At 41.9% G+C, this 25,403-nt stretch overlaps 1 protein-coding gene across 5 annotated transcripts; it reads left to right on the top strand.

The window, feature by feature from the left end:
• Positions 1–137: 137 nt before the first annotated feature.
• Positions 138–23,354, top strand: ZBTB8OS (zinc finger and BTB domain containing 8 opposite strand). 5 transcript variants are annotated; one of them, XM_043578624.1, is made up of 7 exons: positions 148–658; positions 11,039–11,063; positions 11,828–11,949; positions 12,169–12,251; positions 13,225–13,277; positions 15,031–15,067; positions 17,747–19,129. In XM_043578624.1, exons 1-7 carry the CDS (start codon positions 526–528, stop codon positions 17,831–17,833), a joined length of 540 nt encoding a protein of 179 aa, XP_043434559.1. In that variant the 5' UTR covers positions 148–525; the 3' UTR covers positions 17,834–19,129. The 5 variants fall into 5 exon arrangements, with proteins under 5 accessions (XP_043434563.1, XP_043434560.1, XP_043434559.1 ...); XM_043578629.1 differs by having other exon boundaries at positions 549–662; XM_043578627.1 differs by having other exon boundaries at positions 585–658; positions 11,807–11,949.
• Positions 23,355–25,403: the final 2,049 nt, after the last annotated feature.

The raw sequence follows: 25,403 nt of genomic DNA, 5'->3' as shown, positions 1-25,403 counted from the left end.
TCTGCGGGGCCCAGGAGCGCGCCCCTCCCCTGCCCCCACTCGGCCGGGAGCCGACTTCCTTCGATTGCGCGCGCGCGAGCTGGTGGGAGGGCGCCCGCCGGGTCACGTGAGATGTTTAGTCCGCACTCTACAGGGGGCAGCCATTTTCTTAAAGGCTGTTCAGCTCGCGACAATTTCAGAGCACTGACGTGAAAAATCTGGGATGCTTTCGGGTCTAGTTATCAACTCTGGGAATGAGGCAGAAAGAAAACACGTCTACCACTCAGGCATAGGAGTGTCCAGCTCAAGTGTCTTACTACTTCCAGGTCCCCCAATTTACTTGTTTCCTGGGTTCTTAGAAGTGATGAAGCAAACGCAGAGAATAGGGCCTAAGCCTATTAGAGACGTTTTTCCACCGGCGGGTCCTAGGCCAGGAGTCTTAGGGTATAAGTACATCTGGGTGAATGGAGTCCTGGTCCTTTAAGGGTGTGTGCCAAGGGGCGGAGTCTAGAGCGGAAGTTGTAAATCAGGGCTGAAGTCCGGCTAATGAAGGGCGGAAGTGGAGTGTCCAGAGTTGTAATTATGGCGCAGGAAGAGGAAGATATTCGAGATTACAATTTGACTGAAGAGCAGAAGGCAATCAAGGCCAAGTATCCTCCAGTCATTCGGAAATACGAGTGTGAGTAGGTGGCTCAGTTTTCTCATGCCCTCTTTCCTTGCCCAGGTCTTCTGGCCTCTCCGGCTTTACCCCATTAGGTGCTTCAGGCGTGATCCCATTTCGCCCTGTATTGTAGGTACGAGTCCGGGGGATGCTGGAGGAAAAACCCACCTGGTCTGAGAGTCGGGAACTGGGCTGCTGCGTCTACAGTCTTTTGAACTCTTTTTAAAAAAAAATTTTTTTTTTCAACGTTTATTTATTTTTGGGACAGAGAGAGACAGAGCACGAACGGGGGAGGGGCAGAGAGAGAGGGAGACACAGAATCGGAAACAGGCTCCAGGCTCTGAGCCATCAGCCCAGAGCCTGACGCGGGGCTCGAACTCACGGACCGCGAGATCGTGACCTGGCTGAAGTCGGACGCTTAACCGACTGCGCCACCCAGGCGCCCCTGAACTCTTTCTACATATACCTAGTCACATTTATCTTGTGGGAATTTTATCAGTGTATTCTAAAGATAACCATATTTCTAAGCATTTGCGGGGTTGTCTCCCCTACGTATCTCCCAACAGTGGGATGGTTAGAGCAGTGAATATACTTGTGCATCCTTTGTTTTGCACTTGTGCAAGTGTATCTGTAAATTTCCGATGTTACGTTGCTTTGTCAAAGGATATGTGCATTTTTAAGATTTTTATTTATTTATTTTGGAGGGAGGCAGAGAATCCCAGGCAGGCTCTGCCCTGTCAACCTCATGTTGGGGCTCAGTCCCATGAACCGCGAGATCATGACCTGCGCCAAAATCAGGAGTCCCACGCTCAATAGACTGAGCCACCCAGGCACCCCAAGATATGTGCATTTTTAACTTTAACAGTTTTTGCTAAATTGATCTCCAGTGATGTTGTAACAGTTTATACTCTCACTGTCATTATGTGAGCGTGCTTTAGTCCTCACACTTCCGCCCATTTACTGCATTACCATACTTTGTCTTTTCCAATTTAAATATTTTGTGATATTAGTTGCATTTTAATTTTTTTTAACATTTATTTTTTGAGAGACAGAATATGAGCGGTACAGGGGCAGAGAGACAGGCAAACACAGAATCCGAAGCAGGCTCCAGGCTCTGAGCTGTCAGCACAGAGCCAGACATGGGGCTCAAATTCAGGAACACAAGATCATGACCTGAGCCGAAGTCAAGATCATGACCTGAGCTGAAGTCAGATGCTCAACCGACTGAACCACCCAGGCGCCCTGGCATTTTTCTTATTATAAGTGAAGTTGAACATACTTAAGTATGTTTGGAGCTATTTGTATGTCCGTTTCTGGGATGTGTATATTCATATTTTGAACCCATTTTTCTATTGGATTGTTGGTCTTATTTTACTCTGCAGAAATTTATTTTTATGTAGTGAAATTTATTAACCCTTTTTATGACTTCTGGGTAGTCATACTTAGGAAGGCTTTGTCCACTCTAAGATTGTAAAACAATTCTGTGTTTTCTTGTACATTTGGACATGAAAACTTTTTTTTTTTTAATTTAAGTAAGCTCTGTGCTCAGTGTGGAGCTTGAACTCACCACCCTGAGTTTAAGAGTGGCATGCTCTACCAACTGAGGCAGCCAGGCGCCCTTGGAAATGCAAACTTACATTCAAGTATAATATACAGAAGAATGCACATACCATAAGTGAATGTTCACACACTGAATACACCTGTATACCTAATAACCATGTGGATAAACAATATTACAGCATCCTGTCTTATGCCCCTTTCCAATCACCACCGCCCTCCCCACTGCTCCCATTATCCTGACTTTTTTTAAAGATTTTATTTTTAAGAAATCTCTACACCCAACATAGGACTCGAATTCACAACCCTGAGATCAAGAGTTGCCCATGCCACCAATTGAGCCAGCCAGGTGCCCCCCATTAACCTAACTTTTAACGTCATAGATTAGCTTTGCCTGTTTTTTTTTTTTTTTTTATGTTTATTTATTTTGAGAGAGAGATAGAGAATCCCAAGTAGGCTCTACACTGGGGCTCAAACTCACAGTGAGATCATGCTGAGGCAAAATCAAGAGTCAGACGCTTAACCGACTAAGCTGCCGAGGTGCCCCTATTCTATCTTTTAATATGTTGTAGGACACTCTCCTCTCACTATTGGCCCCTTTCCTGCCATTCTTGTTTTTTTTTTTTTCCTATATGTAGATAAACATCAGCTATGTGTAAATATATACAAAACTAGTATGATGACTTCCATCTGCACATCACCCAGCTTCAGCAATGGTTTACCTTTTTTTATCTGTACCCTTATACCTCTATAAGGGAGGAAAAAAATCTTTCTCCTATACCCATCATAGGTACATTGACTGGGGCCCTACAAATCAGTTAGAAAAAACAAACTTATAAACACATGTGTTGCACATTCACCTGGAAGTATTTTTTTTTTTTAAGTTTATTTATTTTGAGGGGTGCCTGTGTGGTTCAGTCGGTTGAGCGTCTGACTCGTGGTTTCGGCTCAGGTCATGGTCTCACGGTTCATGGGTTTGACCCTGTATCAGGCTCTGCGCTGGCAGTGCAGAGCCTGCTTCGGATTCTCTCTGCCCCCTTTGCTCTCTGTCTCTCTCAAAATAAATAAACTTAAAAAACATTTCTAAAATTATTTTGAGAGAGTGTGTGAGTGAGTGGAGGAAGGACAGGGAGAGAGAAAGAATCCCAAGCAGGCTCTGCACGGTCAGCCCAGCCCAAAGTAGGGCTCAATCTCCCAAATAGCTGAAGTCAAGAGTCGGTTGCTTAACCAACTGAATCACCCAGGTGCCCCTCACATAGGAGTATTCAGTGATGAGTAACTCAAAGGGCTGGTTAGAACTTGAGCTTATATAGCATCTTAACAGGAGCAGTAATTTTGTAGAGAAATGACAAGACAAAGGAAAAGCATTTTGTACTTCTGGGGCGGCCAATTGTGGGATGATAAATATATAGAAAACTAATGGAAGGTGAGGGCTAGTTAGGAAACTTTATTATGTAGATTCCTCTGGTGCTGACTGGGTGGATAAGGGTCTAGAGTTTTCTTTAATGATTGATTTCTGTCCTTGCTGATAGGCAAAGGGGAGCACCTTTATACATTTATGTTTTAGACATATAGTGGGAGGGCAGAGAGTTTTTCTTGTATCTTCTCTCATTTGTCTTCAACTCAAAATAATCTTTATACCTGAGTGGCATATTTCTGGCTACCTTTCACCTCCTTTTCATATTTTAAAGTAAACTGCAGATAGGGGCACCTGGCTGGCTCAGTAAGTAGAGCATGTGACTCTTGGTCTTGGTGTTGTGAGTTCTAGCCCCACAATGGGTATAGAGATTACTTAAATAAATAAAAACTTTTAAAAATAAAATAAACCACAGATAAAAAATACTATTGGTATTTTCTCAATCATATTAATTATAAATTTAGGGAGAATTAAAACTTTAATATTTATATTAGGATTTTTTTGAGGAATGGTGTATGCCTTTCCATTTTTCAAATCTTGTGTATCCTGAGAAGGTTATTTTTAGGTATTTCATCTTTTTTGTTTCTTTTCCTTTTTAAAAAAATATTTATTTATTATGAGAGAGAGAGTGAGTGAGTGTGGGTGGGGCAGAAAAAGGAGAGAGAGAATCCCAAGGAGGCTCCATGCTGTCAGTGCAGAGCCTGACATGGGGCTCTATCTCACAAACCAGGAGATCATGACCTGAGCCAAAGTCAAGAGTTGGATGCTTAACTGAATGAGCCACCCAGGCGCCCATCTGTTGTTATTTATTTATTTATTTTTTTACAGTAATGTCTTTGGCATTGTGGGACTCAAACTCATGACCCTGAGATCAGGAGTCACGTGCTCTACTCACTGAGTCAGCCAGGCCCCCACACCTTTTTTGTTTCTGATGTAAATGATCTTTTCTGCCCTGATACCATCTCTTGTCTATCCTGTTATTGACTATAATTGTGAAAGCTGCTGAGTTGTATAATTAATTTTTTACCCTGCTTCCTTATAGCATTCCCTTATAGTTAGTATAATTTTCAGTTGATACCCAAGAGTATCCAAATTTTTTTCATCGTACACTTTGAATTTTGTGTGTTCAACTGTATTATAATAATATATGCATTATAAAACTCTGTTTTCTTTCTTCTAATACCACTTCTGACGTCAAGTGTGTGGTTTCTCCACATCAAGCAGTTTTCCAGTTCTCTGACACCAACTTGGGTATCAGTCAATTCAATTCTGTTCTGATCCTAACTCCCTGGAATTAACACAGACCCCACAGTTTAAGGGCTGAATTGCACAAGACTGCTTCCACTTCATACGGCAGCCCCAAATGGGGTACCCAAGCTACCCACACTTCTGCCTAACCAGTTGCAAATTCTGGTGTTCCCATGCATTCTCCTCCCACTCCTCCTTGGGCTCAAGTTCAGTAATTTGCTAGAACAATTCACAGAACTCAGGTAACCATGCTTTACTTAGGTTTACCAGTTTATTATAGGGGATCCAACTGAGGAACAACCAGACGGATGCCATGCATAGAGCAAGGTATGGGGAGAGGGTCTGGAGCTTCCATGCCCCCTCTGGGCTTGTCGTCCTCCTAGCACATGGATGAGCTCACCAATGGGATGTTCTCCAAATCTCTTTAAGAGTCTATAACTCAGTCTCCTGCTCCACCCTCCACAGGCCAGGCACTCACACCTGGTGGTGAGGGGGTGGGGCTGGAAGTTCCCGCTCTTTAATCATGATCTTCCTGGTGACTGCCCCATTCTAAGGCTATCTAGGGACCTTACCCTGAGTCACCACCATAGCATAGATTCAGGTGTGGACAGAAGGTAATAATTAATGAATAACAAAACACTCATCACTCAGGAGAATCCAAGGGTTTTAGGAGCTTTGCCAGAAACCAGGGACAAAGACCAAATATATATCTTTATTACACCACAGAAACATTCAGTAAATATAGCAATTAAGAATGAGAGAGAAGGGGCTCCTAGGTGGCTCAGTTGGTTAAGCATCCGACTCTTGATTTTGGTTCAGATCATGATCTCCCCATTTGTGGGATGGAGCACTGTGTTGGGCTCTGTGCTGGGAGCCTGCTTAGGATTCTCTTTCTCTCTCTCTCTGCCCCTCCCCCTGCACACGTCCTCTCTCTCTCTCTCTCTCTCTCTCTCTCTCAAAATAAGCATTAAAAAGAATGAGAGAAGAAAAATAGTTTAACTTTTTAATTTGTTGTACAGAAAAAACTTTTTGCTCAAAAATCCTGTTAATATTTTTATAATATGTTTCATGATTGTATCTATGGAGAGGATCATATATGAATTAATCTATTTCCTAATAACTGAATCCATGCACTCCAGGAATAAATCCCACTTGGTCATACTGGATTCTACTTGGCAACATTTTGTACAGTCTTTGAATTGATGTCATGTGAGATTAGTCTGTATTTTCTCCCAGCTTCATTTCTTTCCATAGACCACCCCCAAATCTCTCCCCAAGCTTTTCCTGTAGCCCTGTTTTTTCCTTTAAGACTGTGTAGACAACCATGTAGTTGTCATCTTATTGATTCATTTCAGCAATATGATTGAACACCTGTTGTGTATCATGCATTGAACAAAAATTGGAAATAAGAGAATGAGCAAACACGTACAGAGCACCCTTAGTCTTTTGGCACTTACAATGTTAAGTCTTGTTTCCTTTGGGAATTCAGTCCAAGTTAAGTTTATTTCCTAGTCTCTCCTATGTTTCAGTTCTCAAAGTGTGACCCTTGGACCCCTGGGGTTCCCCAGACCCTTTCAGAGGACCTGTGATGTCAAAAAACTTTTGCAATAATACTGAGATACTTGCTCTTTCGCTGTGTTGGTATTTGTGCTGATGGTGCAAAAGCATTGGTAGGTACACCTGCTGTCCCCTTAGCACAAATTGAGGCAACACCAAACTGTACTGGTAATCACTTTATTCCTTAACCACTATGTACCTAAGGTTAAAAGAAAAAATCATTTTCACTTAGAGATGTCCTTGATGAATCAGTAAGGACTGTCAGTTTAATTAAATCTTGACCAGTGAGTACATGCCTTTTTAATGTTCTGTGAAACAGAATGGGAAATGTGCATACAGTGTTTCTGTTGCTTGTCAAGGTATTGATGATTACCTTGAGGAAAAGAACTTGTGTAATTGAGTTGTGAGCTGGTTTTTTGTTTTGGTTTTGTTTTTCATGGAAGACCCCCCCCCCCCCTCACCTTTGTTTTCCTCCAAAGAAGGACTGAAAGATGTAGTGTTGTTATTCAGATAGGGGTATTTGGCAGATTATTTATTTATTTATTTATTTATTTTTAAAAAATTTTTTTAACATTTATTTATCTTTGAGACAGAGAGAGACAGAGCATGAACGGGGGAGGGTCAGAGAAAGGGAGACACAGAGTCAGAAGCAGGCTCCAGGCTCTGAGCTGTCAGCACAGAGCCCGAGGCGGGGCTCGAACTCAGGGACCATGAGATCATGACCTGAGCCGAAGTCGGTTGCTTAACCGACTGAGCCACCCAGGTACCCCGCAGATAATTTCTTTAAAACACTTCAAGGAAAAGAACACAATATTTGTTGGCAATGATAAAATTCAAGTATTTGAGTGAAATTTGAATTTTGGAAAACTTGTGTCTGTCATCATGAGCTTGACAGTTTCCTAGTACTAAAAGATCTTTCTGATGAGATTGGTGGTGATATTAACAAATATACGTGGGGCGCCTGGGTGGCGCAGTCGGTTAAGCGTCCGACTTCAGCTAGGTCACGATCTCGTGGTCCGTGAGTTCGAGCTCCGCGTCAGGCTCTGGGCTGATGGCTCAGAGCCTGGAGCCTGTTTCCGATTCTGTGTCTCCCTCTCTCTCTGCCCCTCCGCCGTTCATGCTCTGTCTCTGTCCCAAAAATAAATAAAAACGTTGAAAAAAAAGTTAAAAAAGTAAAAAAAACCAAATATATGTATATATGTAATTTCACTTCATGTAATTAAATGTGTCGACATTACCTGTATAAATCAATGAACTAATATTTTTTCAAAAGACCAGTGCTTTGGTGTTATACCATCAGGCACAGATAAGATCCGTTCTAGGCACAAGATAGAGTTATGGATTTTAATGTTACAGAGTATGAAAATTCATTATAACAGCTTCAAATTCCACATTGCATGTTTCTAGTTTCGGTATAGCATCATGGAAGATTATATATAGTTTTGTGAAAAGCTATTAAGATACTCCTCCCTTTTTCTCCTACATATATGTGAGATTGATTTTATGTACGTGTTTCAACTAAATCAATACATTGCAACACATTGAAAGACATTCAAAATACTTACCTTTTAATTTTTTTTTTTTTCAACGTTTATTTATTTTTGGGACAGAGAGAGACAGAGCATGAATGGGGGAGGGGCAGAGAGAGAGGGAGACACAGAATTGGAAACAGGCTTCAGGCTCCGAGCCATCAGCCCAGAGCCCGACGCGGGGCTCGAACTCACGGGCCGCGAGATCGTGACCTGGCTGAAGTCGGACGCTTAACCGACTGCGCCACCCAGGCGCCCCTCAAAATACTTACCTAAACGATGCCACTCTTCTCACTAAAGTTTTGGGGAAATATGGTTATTTTTTATAAAGGTATGCAATTTATGTTTAGTGAAATGGCTTTGTTTTTTATTGATTATTACTATTTTCTAAAGATTTTATTTTTAAGTAATCTCTATACCCAATGTTGGGCTAGAACTCAATCCTGAGATGAAGGGTCACATGTTCTACTGACTGAGCCAGCCATGTGCCCCAATTTTGTTGTTGTTTTTAAATGAATTAATAAGTATTTAAACGTTTTTTTGTTAAAATTTCTAGTATGGTTAACATGGACAGATACAACACATATAAATCAAACCTTTTTGGGATCTTCAATAATATTTGAGTAAAGGGTTCCTAAGACCAAAAATTTGAGAACTACTGGCCTATAGTAATGTCATTGTTCTTTCAAATTGTTTTTTAAAATGGAGATATAATTTACATATGGTAGAAGTGCTCAGATCTTAAGTGTAGAGTCTGATAAGTTTTGATAAACATATATATCCATTTATGATTGGAGTGTATTATACATTGGATTGTAGAACATTTCCATCATCCTAGAAAGTTCCCTTTTGCTTTTTTTCCTATAAGCCTCCCCCCCCCCCCATGTCCTTACTTTGAGGCAGTTTGGATTTCTATTACCAGAGCATAATTTTGCCTAAAGTTTCACACAGTATAGATTCTTTTATGCCTGGCTTCTTCACTTAGTATCAAAGATAAACACAGCCAGACATTAAAGTGGTGAATGACTTTTTTTCAGTAATTATAGTAAAAGAAAGAACTGAACTCCATTCCAAATTTTGCAGAGGTGATGGGGCCTTTTAAAGGGAGAATTGAGAAGAGGGGAGAGCAGGGGCCTCCTAGATTCAGAGAAGTGAAAAATTACAAACAGTCTGCGTAAATTCGATTAGGCCTGCAGGATTTGGTAGCAGGCAGTTACGGAAGTTAGGATTCGATCCTCCCACTGAGACCAGGAGTCCTTTATGCTGATTACATTTCAAAGGAGTGGCTCTGGAGTCCTTGAGAGGGACCCTGCTGAGTTGTAAGAGATAAATATTCACAGTTGTAAGTCCTTTATAGTAAATGCTTTAAGAAAGGGAGGTTAAGGGCCTATTGTTAGGTTTTGGTTGGAATGAACAATAAATTCTCCTGTCTGTGTAGCTCTTTCCCCCCCAGCAGGTAATCTAATGCTTTGGGGCCTGGGTGATCCTTGGAACTAGGCTTATGCTGCTAGAAGTCCAGCTGTGCTAAAGTTTGATCACTCTTGTCACAGAGGAGTTTGGATAGAGGTGTTACATGCTGAGAGTTCTGCAGTTTTCACTTAATGTTTTTGAGATTCATGTTAATGCATGAGTCAGTAGATCACACCATTTAAAAAAATGTTCATTTATTAATTTTTGAGAGAGAGAGAGTGCAAGCGGAGGGGGGAGGGAGGACAGAGAGAGAGGAAGGGAGAGAATCCTAAAAAGGCTTCTTGCCGTGAGCGCAGGGCCTGTCGCGGAGCTCAGACCCATGAACCATGAGATCATGGCCTGACCCAAAACCAAGAGTTGGATTCTTAAGGAACTGAGCCATCCAGGTGCCCCAGTAAGTCACACCATTTTATCGCTGAGTAGTATTGCATCGCATCTTTATCTGTTCTCTTATCGGTGAACTTTCGGTTTTTCATTTTGGGGAATCCACTGCTGTGAGCATTCTGGACACATGCTTTCATTACTCTAAGGTTAATACCTGTCATTTTCTTCTAACTTCTTTATCATCTCTGCTGGTCATCTCTGGTGCCTAAAACATATTAAGTCCACAGGAATATTTCTGAGTGACTCGGAGAAGAATTTGAGCCTTGAGTGTCACCAAAAAACTATGTGTTATGGTACAAAATCTACTACACTGGCACTCAGGACGTCTCAATTCTAGGCCCAACTTTGCCTCTAAACAACAGTAGTCTTTAACAAGTCCCACGATCTCTTCGGATTTCAGGTTTCTTCTTCTTTTTAAAAAAAATTTTAAAGTAATCTCTACACCCAACATGGTCTCAAACTCTACATGCTCTACAGATTGAGCCAGCCAGGTGCCCCAGTTTTCTTCTTGTCCATGAGGGAATTATATTAAATGAGCTGCAAGGCTTCCTTCTAGCCTGAATATTCAATGATCTAAGTAGGAAGAACTGACAGAAGTCATGATAACAGTGAAGAGTAGACTGAAATGTTGGGATAACAGATCCAGTGGGAGTTTGCTGTAGTAGCAGGTGTTGCTTTCAGGTGTTTCTGTGGGGATAATCAGGAAGAAGCTCATAAACATCGTGTTGAGTTTACTTTTTTTTTTAATTTTTTAATGTTTGTTTACTTTTGAGAGAGAGAGAGAAAGCACGAATGTAGGGGCACAGAGAGGGAGACAGAGGATCTGAAGCGGGCTCTATGCTGACAGCAGAGAGTCCGACACGGGACTCCCAACTCAGTGAACCGTGAGATCATGACCTGAGCTGAAGTCGGACACTTAACCGACTGAGCCACCCAGGCGCCCCTACTTTTTTTTTTTTCAATAATTTATTTATTTTTGAAAGAGAGAGCAAGAAGAGGAGGGGAAGAGAGAGAGGGAGACAGGATCTGAAGCGTGCCTGTGCTGACAGCAGTGAGCCTGAGGGGGGCTCGAACTCTTGAACCCCGTGAGATCATGACCTGAAACAGAGTTGAATGCTCAACTGAATGAGCCGTCCAGGCACCACAGAAGGATAATATTCTTAATAATGAACTAGAGTTTCTTGTGACTTGCAAGTCAACTTCAATGACATATGTGTTTTCCCCTCTCTCCCTCAGATTTGGATCATACGGCAGATGTCCAGTGAGTATACCTGCAATTTATGTCTTTGAAATCATGTTCTTAAATAGGAAGTCCGATGTTTTAATCTCGATGTCCCTAATTTTATTTTATTATTTATCTATTTATTTTTTCTTTCTTTTTTTTTTTTAATTTATTTTTGGGACAGAGAGAGACAGAGCATGAATGGGGGAGGGGCAGAGAGAGAGAGGGAGACACAGAATCGGAAACAGGCTCCAGGCTCTGAGCCATCAGCCCAGAGCCTGACGCGGGGCTCGAACCCACAGACCGCGAGATCGTGACCTGGCTGAAGTCGGACGCTTAACTGACTGCGCCACCCAGGCGCCCCTATCTATTTATTTTTTAAGGTTTATTTATTTTGTGAGGCAGGGAGAGAGAATGTGCACACAGATGCACACACAACCCAGGGAGGGACAGACAGCGAGGGAGAGGGAGAATCACTCTGTCAGCACAGAGCCTGACGTGGGGCTCAGACCCACGAACTGAACTGTGAGATCATGACCTGAGCTGAGATCAAGAGTTGGACACTTAACCGACTGAACCACCTAGATGCCCCTTGATGTCCCTAATTTTAATTTTCTCTTCCTATTTTCGTTCCTTTACAACACGAAAATGATGGTTTAAAAGAACCCAGTTTCTGTGCCATTAAATTGATTGCTGCCTTTGGTTTTGTATTTACCATGCTAATTTTATTTTGACTTTGCTGTCAAGTTTTCTCTCTTGCTCTCTTGAATTTTATTACACAGGGCATAAATGTATTTCTTTAGGTTACATGCGTGGGGAGATACTCTGGAGGAAGCATTTGAGCAATGTGCAATGGCCATGTTTGGTTACATGACAGATACTGGGACTGTGGAGCCCCTCCAAACACTAGAAGTAGAAACCCAAGGTAACCAATTTGTTTTCAGGGAAGAAATTGTTATGCAAATGTGCAGTGTTGTACATGATTTCAGTATATTTTCACAATAAGAGCAACTAAATTAATTATGAGCTTGTTCTTCCTCTTTTCAGCTAGCCTAAGAAATTCATTACACTTTTAAATTCAAACAAGTTTTTAGAGAGGAGAATCATTAAACATACTGTCATGGTTCTTCTTGATCCTGTGTAGGAGATGACTTAGAGTCTCTTCTGTTTCACTTTTTGGATGAGTGGCTTTATAAGTTCAGTGCTGACGAATTCTTCATACCCCGGGTAAGCAACGGTTTTTCTTTTTTACTGAGCAAACGGGTTCTAGTTCAGATTTTAAGAGAACAAATGATTGAGAATAGAATGTGTGATGCAAAACCAAGCCATACAGATCCTAAGATGATACTGATTTGTAGAAAACAGGGACTCCTTGGTTAATCTGCCTTTGCCTATGTATATGCATCTTGTAATATTTAGATTTCTTACCATATACTTGTCACTAATCAGGATTGTGTGATAAGAATGCACCTGCTGTCTTCACCCACACTTTTTATGTCTCCCTAGTTTGAGCTATATTTATGTCCATCCATATGTTCTTTTGTCCCTTGTGAAATTTAGCAACTCTGCCATGTTGGCCTAAATTTAAAAATTGCTGTCAGTTTTCCTTAACATGAAAAAGGAAAATCCAAATGGAGATTGCCTGTTGCCATCAGCCTCTAGAAGGGAATCTATCTCAACATCACTGTTACCTAACACACAGCGCCTTGCTTCCTTGCTTCCATAATCACTCCATTCTCTCCCTTCCCAGCTATGCTACATACACTCTTCTAACCGGTCCCTTGTCCTGCAGAGTTCAAGAGCCTACAGTGTTAGTTAAAAATGGGCCAAGAATGATTGAAATCCTGTATCATTCTATTCTATTTTACAGAGAAAGTTCTTGACTCCTGTTTTTAGAGTGTACATTTTTCAAGAACATTTCACTATATAAGAAAAAAACCTTATTTCCTTGAAATATATTTAGTTTGTTGTTCTACTTTAGTTAACATTTTAATTTTCTTTGCTTCAGGGAAGTTGTACGTTGTTATTTTCTAGGAAATGGGACAACCTAGACATATTTTTGTTAATTAAAGTATAACTGACATACAATATTATGTCAGTTTCAGGTGTACAACATAGTGTTTTGACAGTTATTAGACATGTTTTAGTAGATGGTCTATTATGAACATTTTTTTAAATTGAATTTTCTTTTCCTCTTTAGGAAGTGAAGGTACTTCATATCGATCAAAGAAATTTCAAATTACGGTCAATTGGGTATGTTTTGAAGATCTTTTTAAGTAACAAGCCATGAAAGATGTTAAAATTATATTCTTCACTGAACGTACTGGGCAGGAAGACAGAAATGTTAAGTCAGAGGTCCCATTGCAGCCCAGTGGGCCTCTGCAGATTAAGCTTTGTGAACCCTAGGAGCAAGGGCTTTGGTCCTCAGCTTTGGAAGACCAGAAATGTGTCAGAACAGAGTTAATTTTGGTTCTTAAACCTGATTCCCAATTTATTGATTTTTTTTTATGTTTATTTATTATTGAGAGAGAGAGAGAGTGCAAGCCCAGGAGGGACAGAGAGAGAGGGAGACACAGAACTGAAGCAGACTCCAGGCTCTGAGCTGTCAGTACAGCAGAGCCCAGTGCAGGACTCGAACCCACGAACTGTGATCATGACCTGAGCCGAAGTCAGACGTTTAACCAACTGAGCCACCCAGGCACCCCTGTTTTGTTTTGTTTTGTTTTGTTTTGTTTTGTTTTGTTTTGTTTTTAAGATTTATTTTAGAGAGAGTGTGAGTAGGGTAGAGGGGCAGAGAGAGAGAATCATAAGCAGGCTCCATGCTCAGTGTGAACCCCATGTAGGGCTCAGTCCCACAGCCGTGTGATCATGAACTGAGCTGAAATCAAGAGCCATATACTCAACCAGCTGAGCCACCCAGGCTCCTCTCTTTTAGGTTATTTCTATGTAAAGCCTATTTTTTCCACTTCATGTTGAATTTGATTCATTTCTTTTTTCTTTTTGTAAAGTGAGGTCTTTTATTCTCCTCCTTTTTTTTTTTTTTTAATGGGTATGGAATCAGCCTTATCCAAGGGTATTTAGCTAATAAATGGTTGAACAGAAATTTAAAACTTTGTTCTTTTTACTACCAATACTGCTTCTCCAACTGTGATCGCTAGCCACATTCATCTTGAAGGGAGAGAAGATACTTATCCCGGGTTCTAGGAAAGTACCCTTCTAGGGCCTTCTATACACAGACCATGGACACTTTCTCAAAAGTTATAAAATAAGAGCATATTACAGAATGTAGTATTTTGCCTCTGTGATACTCAGGCCTACTTTCTCCAGTGGGAGATAGTATTTAAATCATTGTATAGCCTTGAGTACAGTGAAAATTTTGAACATGCTGCTGTATTTATTTATTAAAAACTTTTTTTTAATGTTTATTTATTTTTGAGAAAGAGACAAAGCATGAGCAGGGGAGGGGCAGAGAGAGAGGGAGACACAGAAGCTGAAGCAGGCTCCAGGCTCTGAGCTGTCAGCACAGAGCCTGATGCGAGGCTTGAACTCCCTGACCGTGAGATCATGACCTGAGCCGAAGTTGGCTGCTCAACTGACTGAGCCACCCAGGTGCCCCTATTAAAAACATTTTTTAATGCTTATTTTTGAGAGAGAGCACAGGTGCATGAGTGGGGGAGGGGCAGAGAGAGGGAGACACAGGGGCAGAGGGGGAGATGCAGAACTACAAACAGTCTCTAGGCTTCATGCTCCGTGCTGTCAGCACAGAGCCAAATGCGCGGCTCTAACTCACGAACCACGAGATCATGACCGAGTCGAAGTTGGACGCTTAACTGACTGAGCCACCCAGGTTCCCCTCAAACTGAAATTTAAAGCCCCTTATCCCTCCCATCTCTTTTGGCCTCCTCATATCTTAACCACATTTATAAGATTTATTTTAAAATATGTAAAGGGAGAACAGGTATAAAATCCTGGAAGTCTAAATCATGTTTTAATTTTCCTTCTCAAGGTGGGGAGAAGAATTTTCATTGTCCAAGCACCCTCAGGTATGTTTAAATCCAGCCATTAAAAACATTTTTTACTTTCTTACCATAAAGTTAGTATATGCCAGTAAACTTTAGTGAGTTCTAACAAATTGGTGTGAAGTAAGTGGTAAGTTTTCCTCAGGCTTCCCTGACCATGTTATGTTTAAGCGCTGATTCCACACATCTGATTTGGTGGATTAGGAGTCAGCACTTGGGCTCCAGGGTCAGGTTTGTTATAGATTTTTATGGGGTTTAAAAGTCCCTTTGCCTTTCCAAGCTTCTGTATCTCTTCCTGTGATGAAGGTTTTAGACTGAATGTTCTCTAAAGTACCTTCTACTTTCTGTGCTTCTCCGGATTCTGTATTTGCCAACCTGTATGACTCCACTCTATACCAGTCAAATCTGTATATAGGAATAGGGGGAGGCAAATTTTTTCTGTAAAGGGCTAGATAATGTTTAAAGCTTTGTGGAGCAGGAGTGATAGAAGAACAATATTAGGTCCTTTATTGTATCACTATAGCCACCATAGATAATACATAAACAAATGAATGTGGTTGTATCCCAATAAAACTTCATGGACGTTGAAATTTCAATTTCATATCGTTTTCAAATGTCATGAGGTATTCTTTTGTGTTTTTTTGCCCCCCAACCATTTAGACATGTAAAAACCATCCTTAGGTGGTAGGACTATACAAAACCAGGTGGCAGCCTGGGTTTGCCCTGTGATTTGCAAGTTGCTGACCCTTGTGTTTAGGCCAAAGAGACCTAAATTAGTTGAGAGTGACTGGGAAGTCCTGGTTGCTTCTAGTAGCTGCAGTATCATTTCTTCAAGCACAACATAATGAAATGAAGCCTGATGAGGGAACTTCGGGAGAGAAGCTTAAAAAGAGAGAAACCTCTAGAAGGGAGCATGTCAATTACAATACAAACGACACGTGGAATTTTCTTTTGAACATCTTATGTGTGAGGTATATATTAGACATCTAAATGGAAATGTCTCATAATAGGCATTTGCCTATAGGATGTCTTGTTCAGGAGATAGCTATCTCTGCAAACATAAATCTGGGAGCCACCACTGAGCAGAGGATATCTATAGCCATAGGATTAGATGAGATTATGTCGGAGGGAGTATAGATAAGAGAGAGTATAGAGGGGACTGAGCCCTGGGGTACTAAGTTTGGAAGAGACAAAGCCAAAAAGTAAAAGACAAGGAGAACCTCATGAAAGGGAGCAAAAGAAGAGGGGGTGCCCTAAAGCCAGATATCTAATGATCTTGAGACCGCTCAGAGGTTGCGTAAGATGAGGATTGAGAATTATCCATGGGTTTACTAATCAGTGGAAAGATACATGGGTCAAAGAGAGAATGAAAGATAGGAAAGTGGAGGCAGTGTATTGAGACAGTTCTTTTGAAGAGTTTGAAAAGGGGAACAAATAGAACAGTACTCGCCAGAGGGGAATGCGGTTGGAAAGGGAGGAGTGTGTGTGTGTGTGTGTGTGTGTGTGTCTTAGCTACAAGGTTTTGTAGCACCAGCGTAGGCTATGTGGAAGTGATCTAGGAACTTGGGGCAAATTGATCATGCTGGAGAGCAAGAGAATAATTTCAGAACAAAGACCTTAAGTTTTGGTAAAGGGGGGTATGGGGTTGTGTGTTCAGGTACAGGAGCTGATCTTCTGATAGGAGCAGGGACGGGCTGTTCATTGTAATAGGAGGAAAGGCTAATGTGAGTACGGATGGAGAAGATAAGTCACTTCTTGCTGATTGCTCCTGTTTTCTCTAGGAGGCCTGGTGTGAGGGTGAGAATGAGGGAGGAATCCTAGAGGTGAAGATGGAAAGTAATTGTTTCAGAGACTGAGCAAGGGAATTTAGTGGCAAATGTAGGATGACTAGTCAGTGCTGAGTGCCCTTTTGAGAATGTGGATGTGATTTAAAGTGACACCACTTAGTATGGTGTGTGCTGCCGTAGGCAGAAAGTTGAATTTGATTTAGGTTGTGGTTTCACTGGGTGATTATGGCGGAGGGAAAAAAGCAAAGGTGGGTGCCATTCAGATCCATCTGGGAAACGTTCAGATTTCTTTTGTGCCATAGAGCTAGCAAACGCCAGTTGCCTATTGCTGGCTATGTTTTGTGCTGCAAAGAATTATTGTAGATTCTTTTCTAGAATGGGAAGGAACCAAGAGAACATCTAATCCTGTGGTTTTAAACCAGGGCAGGCGAGGGGGGATTGTCATGTATCAGAAACATGTAGAGAGAGAACCCAGGAAGTAAAGTGAGTTGGCAGCTGAGGAGGAGAGGAGTCTGTGTTCCTAGGCCCCAGGTTAGACTATAAGGAGGAGGTCCCGAGAAGGAGCTCTGAGCCAGACCGTAGGAAAGCTTTGGGCTCCTTGACTCAGTCCACTTGGTAAATGAAAAAGGGGATGCTGGAGAGGTCAGCCAGCCTCCTTATCCAGGTGGAAACAAAGCCAGGATTAGAGCTTCATCTCTTACCTCCCAGTCAGCGCTCTTTCCCTGTGCACATGTGGCTTCTCATTTTTACCGGATGACTGTACAATGCTGTACAAATAACTGCTTGTATCACGTGAGTTTTTAGTTTTTCAGAATAATAGTAAAATTTGGCCTTTCTGCCTATTGTTGTAGAGTTACTGATCCTGAGTTTGATTTTCATTTTTTCCTATTTGTTTTTTCTCTAACCCCAACTTTAGGGCACTGAAGTCAAGGCAATAACGTACTCAGCAATGCAGGTCTATAATGAAGAGAAGCCAGAAGTTTTTGTGATCATTGACATTTAAGATACCAAAAAAACAAGAAAAACCCCCTCTTATGAAGAACTGTTTTTTCTCTTCTTTTTAAGAAGATACCATGATACCATGATATAAATTCTACAGTATCTGTTGATATATGGAGATTTGCAGAACTTTTTTTTTTTTTTTTAATGTTTGTTTATTTTCGAACTAGAGAGAGTGTGAGTGGAGAAGGGGCAGAGAGAGACAGACAGAAGATCCGAAGTTGGGCTCTGCACTGACAGTACAGAGCCCAACGTAGGGCTCAAATTCATGAACCGCAAGATCATGACCTGAGCCAAAGTCAGACACTTAACCAACTCAGCCACCCGGGCGCCCACAGAACAGAACTTTTTAACTTAAAGTGTGACTTTCAGAAATGGAACATCAAGGTGCAGGTTTGGTCCGTGTTACGCAAATACTCAAACTTTAAAGAATTCTTCAGGTGGCAAGTATGGCTTCTCATCTCTTAGTCCCCTGCTGTAGTAGCACCCTTCTAGTGAAACGTCCTGCCTGGTCCCCAGAGGGACCAACGGTGTCAGCAGCAGCCCAGGATACTCTGAACCTTCCATAGTCTTATCGAATTCAGTTTGAAAAAAAAATAATAATAATTTGAGAAATCCTACAACCAGGACTTTGCTTTTTTCTGAATTGGTTAACACATATATTTCCTATATATACATTAAGAGAGGTTTTGTTTTAGATTTCCTGTGGGACAGAGCCATCCTGTATGCCACTCGGTTTTCTTAGAAGAAATAATTATAGTTGGAACAGTTGGAAGACTTCTGTAGAAAGAGTCCTGACTTTCTCTCTTTCTCACTTTTAAAGCACTAATGTCTGGACACTTTTCCTATTTTCTCGTAAGAACAAGTCAGTGCCCTTACAAATGAGCCCCTTCCAGGAGTGCCTGGGTGGCTCGGTCAGTTAAGTGTCAGACTTCAGCTCAGATCATGATTCTCACTGCAGTTCATGGGTTCGAACGTTGTATCAGGCTCTGTGCTGACAGCTTGGAGCCTGGAGCCTGCTTCAGATTGTGTCTCCCTCTGTCTCTGCTCCACCCCTAGTCTCACTCTGTTTCTTTCTCTCTCTCAAAAAATAAACATTAAAATTTTTAAATAAAAAAAATGGGCCCTTCTAATGTGATTTTATATTAAAGCCCGTATATTTATACAGTTGGAGAAGAAAAGTGTTTTACATTTCTTTGTGTTTTTCTAAGTTCTTCATTGTGGAAAAAAACCACGTTAAAAATGATCTAAACTTCTCAAAGTAGGTAATGTAATGAAACTGCTTCTGTTTGATTTGCAACATTATTCTGTTCTCTATTCATTGATTGAGGTATTTGTTGCCACCACAAGAATTTGCAAAGTTGCTATTTATTCGCACATACAGGAGAAAAGATTGCCACTGGGTGGTGCCAGATACCATTACGGCATGCTAAACTTGACCTAAAACGAAATGGTGAGCTTCCGAAGTGTTCTCAGCACTGTATCTTTTGCTAGCTCTCTAGAAAATAGAGCTAATGGAGACTAGGCCAAGAGCCTACCATTTGAATAGTAGTTCTTGCAGTGAATACATAGCAGGATCACTGGGGTGATGTTTCTTCCCCTTCTTTATTTTGAGGTACATTTTGTTCATTTGAATTGTGGCCCTCTAAGCAAAAACTGTCTAGAAGAACCTCTCTGCCTTTTGTCAGGATGAATTTCCAGGCTAACCTAGGTCCCTTTTTTTCATAGACCCCTTTGTATATCATGTGCTATTTGGGACATTGATTGTGAAAATGAGCAGCAGGATATTGTGAGTCCAGTGGAAGAGCTGAATCCAGAATAAGAGTTCTTGGGATGTATTAAGCCAAGTAGGGTATAGTCTTGACTGGGAAAAAAACGGGTAACTGCACCTCTTACCACCAGTGCTGTGTAATGGGGTTCAGTAAAAGCAAGTCAGTTTTAATTACACAATACGAATTCTATTTCCTTTTATTTGTAATAAATTTATAATTTATTAACTATTTTATGTGAATTTTAAAATGCAGTTTGTGGGGCGCCTGGGTGGCTCAGTCGGGTAAGCGTCTGACTTCGGCTCAGGTCATGATCTCGCGGTCCGTGAGTTCGAGCCCCACGTCGGGCTCTGTGCTGACAGCTCAGAGCCTGGAGCCTGTTTCAGATTCTTTGTCTCCCTCTCTCTCTGGCCCTCCCCTGTTCATGCTCTGTCTCTCTCTGTCTCAAAAATAAAATAAACGTTAAAAAATAAAAATAAAAAAAATAAAATAAAATGCAGTTTGTGTTAGGGGTGCCTGGGGGGCTCAGTCGGTTGAACGTCTGACATCGGCTCAGGTTATGATCTCACAGTCTGTGAGTTTGAGCCCCATGTTGGACTCTGTGCTGACAGCTCAGGGCCTGGAGCCTGCTTCGGATTCTGTCTACCTCTCTCTCTGCTCCTTCCCTGCTCACACTCTGTCTCTCTCTCAAAAATAAATATTAAAAAAACTTTTTCTTTTAAATGCAGTTTGTGTTCATTTTTAAATATGCCAAAATGAAGATACTCAGTGGAAGGAAAATGAGTATGTTACCTTTTGTGTGTGAAGTTGGCATTCTTGACCCAGCAGCAGCACACAATTTATTTGTTCATTTTTGTTTTTTTATTGAGATGGTCGTACAGTCTCCCCCACCCCCCCACCCCCGACTCTTAGTTTCAGCCATGTCTTGGTCTCGGGAGCATATTTTTCTCCTAACGTATAACATTCCCACTCATTGTCAGTTTTGTGTCTTATTCTCCTATCTGGGCTGTCTTGCCCCTTTCCAAAAACATGAACAGCACATCCAGTGCCCAAGGAGTCACAGAAGTAATGAGAGTGAACTGTGGGTGTTTGGCTGAAGATTTATGCAGTAGCTATGGGGGCAGCTGCCTCACAGCTCTTGCCCTTATTGCTACTGTGAATACAGGCCTAGTGCTGCACTTTTCGTGACACTCCACAATTGGGATTTTTATGTGAAAGTCCCAAGTTTGGGGAAAGAAGAAAAAAAAAAAACCCACTACAGATCATCACAATGGGAAAACAAATTGCGGGCTGAATCTCGTCCACAGGTTGCTGGTCGGAAAGTCCTGCTTTAAAGCACAGCTCAAGGGGTGCCTGGGTGGCCCAGTTGGTTAAGCGTCCCAACTGTTGATTTCGGCTCAGGTCATGATCTCAGTTTGTGAGTTCGAACCCTGCCTCAGGCTCTGCTAAGGAGCCTGCTTGGGATTCTGTCTCCTGATTTCTCTGCCCCACCCCCGCTCGCACGCGATCTCTCTCAAAATAAAAACATAAACTTCAAAAGAAATATTAAAAAAAAAAAAAAGCTCAAATCCCATTTTTTTTTTAATTTTTTTTTTTCAACGTTTATTTATTTTTGGGACAGAGAGAGACAGAGCATGAACGGGGGAGGGGCAGAGAGAGAGGGAGACACAGAATCGGAAACAGGCTCCAGGCTCTGAGCCATCATCAGCCCAGAGCCCAACGCGGGGCTCGAACTCCCGGACCGCGAGATCGTGACCTGGCTGAAGTCGGACGCTTAACCGACTGCGCCACCCAGGCGCCCTCAAATCCCATTTTCTTGAGGCCTTCCTAATATTCTAGTGTTCTGTGGTCTTTATGTCTCCCTAGTTAGCTTTAAAGATTTGCAGCCTTAATGTTTTAATTGTTCAGTGTTTGCTAGGCTCATCCCTCTAAACAGAAGGAGTGCTTCCCGATGGCACATAACGGATGGTCCATCACCGCCTGGTGGTCTCTGGGTTAAGCATCTTGGAACTGCATCAAACTCAAGCAGAGCTTGAGCTCTGAGAGATCAGCTCCTTGAGCAGATCTACAAAAGCGTAAGATTGCAAGTCACAAGCCTCAATTTCTAGCCCTCACTCTGCTGTCTAACCTTGGACCTGCTTCCCCATCTGCATATTATAAGTGTTAGTGGGGCACCTGGGTGGCCCAGTTGGTTGAGCTTCTGACTTTGGCTTAGGTCATGATCTCGTAGTTAGTGAGTTTGAGGCCCACATCGGGCTTGTTGATGTCAGTGCCCACACTGCTTTGGATCCTCTGTCAACCTCTGTCTCCCTCCTGCATGGGCTCTGCCAAAAATAAACAAACATTTAAAATAAGTAAACAAATGAAACGGGAGTGTTAGCGATTCCTGAACTTTCCAGTTTTAAGTTTCTGTGATCCTGTATACTGTATTTTAAACAACTGAGCTGAGAACGAGCAGGTTTCTGCAGTTTCTGTTTGTTTAGGTCCAAAGCACACCCATCAGCATCTTCTCATTCACTCTTACCAGACAGCCTTTGTTGTGAGTATGGCTGGATGTGCTCTGATGGCAGCGATTTGCCGTAGTGGACATTCCATAGTGGCATGGTGACCTTTTCTCACTGGTGTCTCTTCCTCCCAAGTGGGCTAAGTAACCATCTGTCTCTGTGACCACTTTGCCAATTCTCTTTCCACTTTGTTATTTTGCCACTTGGGCTTCGGAAGAAAATGTTCAAGAAGGGTGGAAAAAGAACAATTTATACCCTCCTCAAGGTGGGGCATGTGCACTGAGTGAACTAGAATTCTGGCCCGTCCCCACCTCTGAAGTCTGAGCTTCAATCAGAAGGCTTTGAGGATTCCAGATTGAGACCAAGGATTCTGTTTCTTCATCTAAGAAACCAGGGAATTGGAAAGGATGTCCTCCAAAAGCTTTCAGAGCAAATATCCACAGAACTTAGTGACTATAGTACTTTATCAATGTTGTTGCCCATCTAATGTACTATAAATAATTTTTATTTTGTTACCTATCAAATGAACGATGTCCAATTCTGGACATGCAAGAAAGTACTCTTAGGAAAAGGGCCAACATATTTATTTTGTCATAAACGCATATCCAGGACTGGTCTGTGTGAGGTATTTTCCCAAGTGCTTTCAGTATGTTTCCCATTTGCCCTTACAGTATTTTTTTCTTTTCTTCCTTTTTTTTAGAGAGCGTGCACATGAGTTGGGGAGGGGCAGAAGGAGAGAGAGAATCTTAAGCAGGCTCTATGCCCAGCGCATGGGCTTATGACCTGAGCCAAAATCAAGAGTCAGACGCTTAACCGACTGAGCCACATAGGTGTTCCATGTTCTTCCAGTATTTCTATATGTGGTATCTGCATTTTACAAACATGGAAATTAGTAACACCTAGAACCACCTGGCTATATGACTCTCTTCATTGTCTTCATACCATATCCTTTAATATATAACAAATCACATTTATGTAATGATCCTCTGAGGTTAGTATAGCAGCCATCACTCACATTTTATATATAAGGAAGCACTTCATGTTTGGGTGATATTTCTAAGGTACAACCCAGAAAGAGATCACTGACAAAGATTGTGCCACTTTCTCTGACATTTATTCTGAAAGTTCAAAAGTTAATGTTATTTAGCAGAGACATTTGAACTATAGAAACATCTGGTTTCCTAGGACAAGACAGTAAGGAATGGTGGATTTCTACTGTTTCTTCCCACTGTCAAATAAATATACAACTGTGTGTGTGTGTTTTAATTTATATCTATATATTAAATTTTTTAAACATTCATTTTTCAGAGACAGAGACAGAGCATGAGTGGGGGAGGAGCAGAGAGAGAGGGAGACACAGAATCCGAAGCAGGCTCCAGGACTGCTATCAGCACAGAGCCTGACGTGGGGCTTGAATTCACAGACCGCAAGATCATGACTTTAGCTGAAGTCGGATGTTTAACGGACTGAGCTCCCCAGGCGCCCCTATATCTATGTATTTTTAAGTAGACTCCACACCCAATGTGGGGCTCGAACTCATGACCCCAAGATCAAGAGCCGTATGCTTCACTGACTAGGCCAGCCAGGCCCCCATGTGTGTTTTTTAAACTGCTTCCAAGTATAACTGTTAAGGTCATTAGAGTCATGGATTCTGATGCTGACTCTGTCATTCATGAACTGTATGACTTCAGGAAATTTCCTTAACCTATCTGAGGCTTAGTCTCCTCAACTCTGAAATGGGGAGGATGACCACTGACAGACCAGGTTGCTGTGCAATACCCCAGCATCACTGGGGTCATTAAGAATCTTATTTTGTAAATGAAAAAAAAGGCGAGTAATTTTGGAATTACACTTGGAGCTGTAGACTACGCTAGCGTTATTTTGAGGGTTTGGACTGTGTTGTAAACAGCACAAACCAGAGCCAGATCACTGGGGTCCCTGAACAGTCCTGGTAAGCCACTTACTAACTGTCCACTTTGGACATGTTGCTTTACCTCTCTGCCTTAATTTCTTTATTTGAAGTGATGATGATAGTACTTGTAGGATTGTTAAGAAGATTAAGAAATATAAATAAAGGACGGCACAGGACACATAGTAAATGCTCTGTGAGGGCTAGTATTATTACTTTGACGAGAATAATAAATGCTAACAGCTCCTTACTTTCCTCCTTATTAAAACAGTCCAGTGTTTGGTTAGGGGGTGTCACCAGCCTAGAGACAACCCTGGTAGCCGGTGCCATTCTGCGAAGGTCTGTGTTTATGAAGAAGGGCAAAAAAGCCGCTTCTTTCTGCTTCTCCCCTCTCCTGTTTTCTCTTTCGACTTCATTTTCCTTCCTGCTTCTCTACGCCAAGTTTTTCCTGTTTTTCTTTCTTCCATATGTCAGTTGAGCATCCATTTTCAAAAGCTGTGCCCATCTCTTTATGCCAAACCAGTTGCCCTTCTGAGGCGCTCCCTTCCGCTCGTCCCTTCTGGGTTTCCTTGTAGCTCACAGCATTAAACATTCAAGGGTGTATCACAGGAGAAGGAAGATGAGCCAGTTACTGGGTGACTTTGTTTCTGCCTTTATCATTGTTCCCCTAGGCCCTCCAGAGCCCCTCTCAGGACCAGTGCAACTCACCATCACCAACCAGCTAAGTTTACATAACTCTCCAGTTCTGCCCTTTGATTTTTTACCCAGATTGTCTTTATAACTACTTTATTGAGATATAACTCTACCATACAGTTCACCCACTGAAAATGTACAATTCAGTGGTCTTTAGTATATTTTCACAGTTGTGCAACTGTTGCCACAATTTTAGAACATTTTCACCCTCCAAAAAACCCACTACTTTTTTAAGTACACTCCCCACCCTCCTGCCTCCCAGCCCTAGGCAACCACTAATCTACTTCCTGTTCTTTAGCTCTGTGTATTCTGTTGCCCAGATTCTTACCTGCCAATCCTGTCCTTTTTTGAAATAACTGGAAACTCACCTTTTAACGTTTGTTTGTTTATTTATTTATTTATTTATTTATTTATTGGGACAGAGAGAGACAGAGCATGAACGGGGGAGGGGCAGAGAGAGAGGGAGACACAGAATCGGAAACAGGCTCCAGGCTCTGAGCCATCAGCCCAGAGCCTGATGCGGGGCTCGAACCCACAGACCGCAAGATCGTGACCTGGCTGAAGTCGGACGCTTAACCGACTGCGCCACCCAGGCGCCCCCCGGAAACTCACCTTTTAGAAGCTATTTGGATTCATCCCACCTGCTTGATCCCAACTTTCCTGGGTTCTCTGATTTCCAAAGAAATACTTAGACTGTGT

The sequence above is a fragment of the Prionailurus bengalensis genome, chromosome C1, assembly GCF_016509475.1.
Source record: "Prionailurus bengalensis isolate Pbe53 chromosome C1, Fcat_Pben_1.1_paternal_pri, whole genome shotgun sequence".
In the NCBI taxonomy this organism is placed as follows: Eukaryota; Metazoa; Chordata; class Mammalia; order Carnivora; family Felidae; genus Prionailurus; species Prionailurus bengalensis.
This window is presented reverse-complemented; position numbering and strand designations above follow the sequence as displayed.

Bases quoted from the DNA above. Each gene is read 5' to 3' on its own strand.
- ZBTB8OS (XM_043578624.1), top strand. From the start codon at position 526: ATGAAGGGCGGAAGTGGAGTGTCCAGAGTTGTAATTATGGCGCAGGAA. The intron at 11,950-12,168 runs GTAACCAATTTG...GATCCTGTGTAG, and splicing joins ACTAGAAGTAGAAACCCAAG to GAGATGACTTAGAGTCTCTT. The intron at 12,252-13,224 runs GTAAGCAACGGT...TTTCCTCTTTAG, and splicing joins ACGAATTCTTCATACCCCGG to GAAGTGAAGGTACTTCATAT.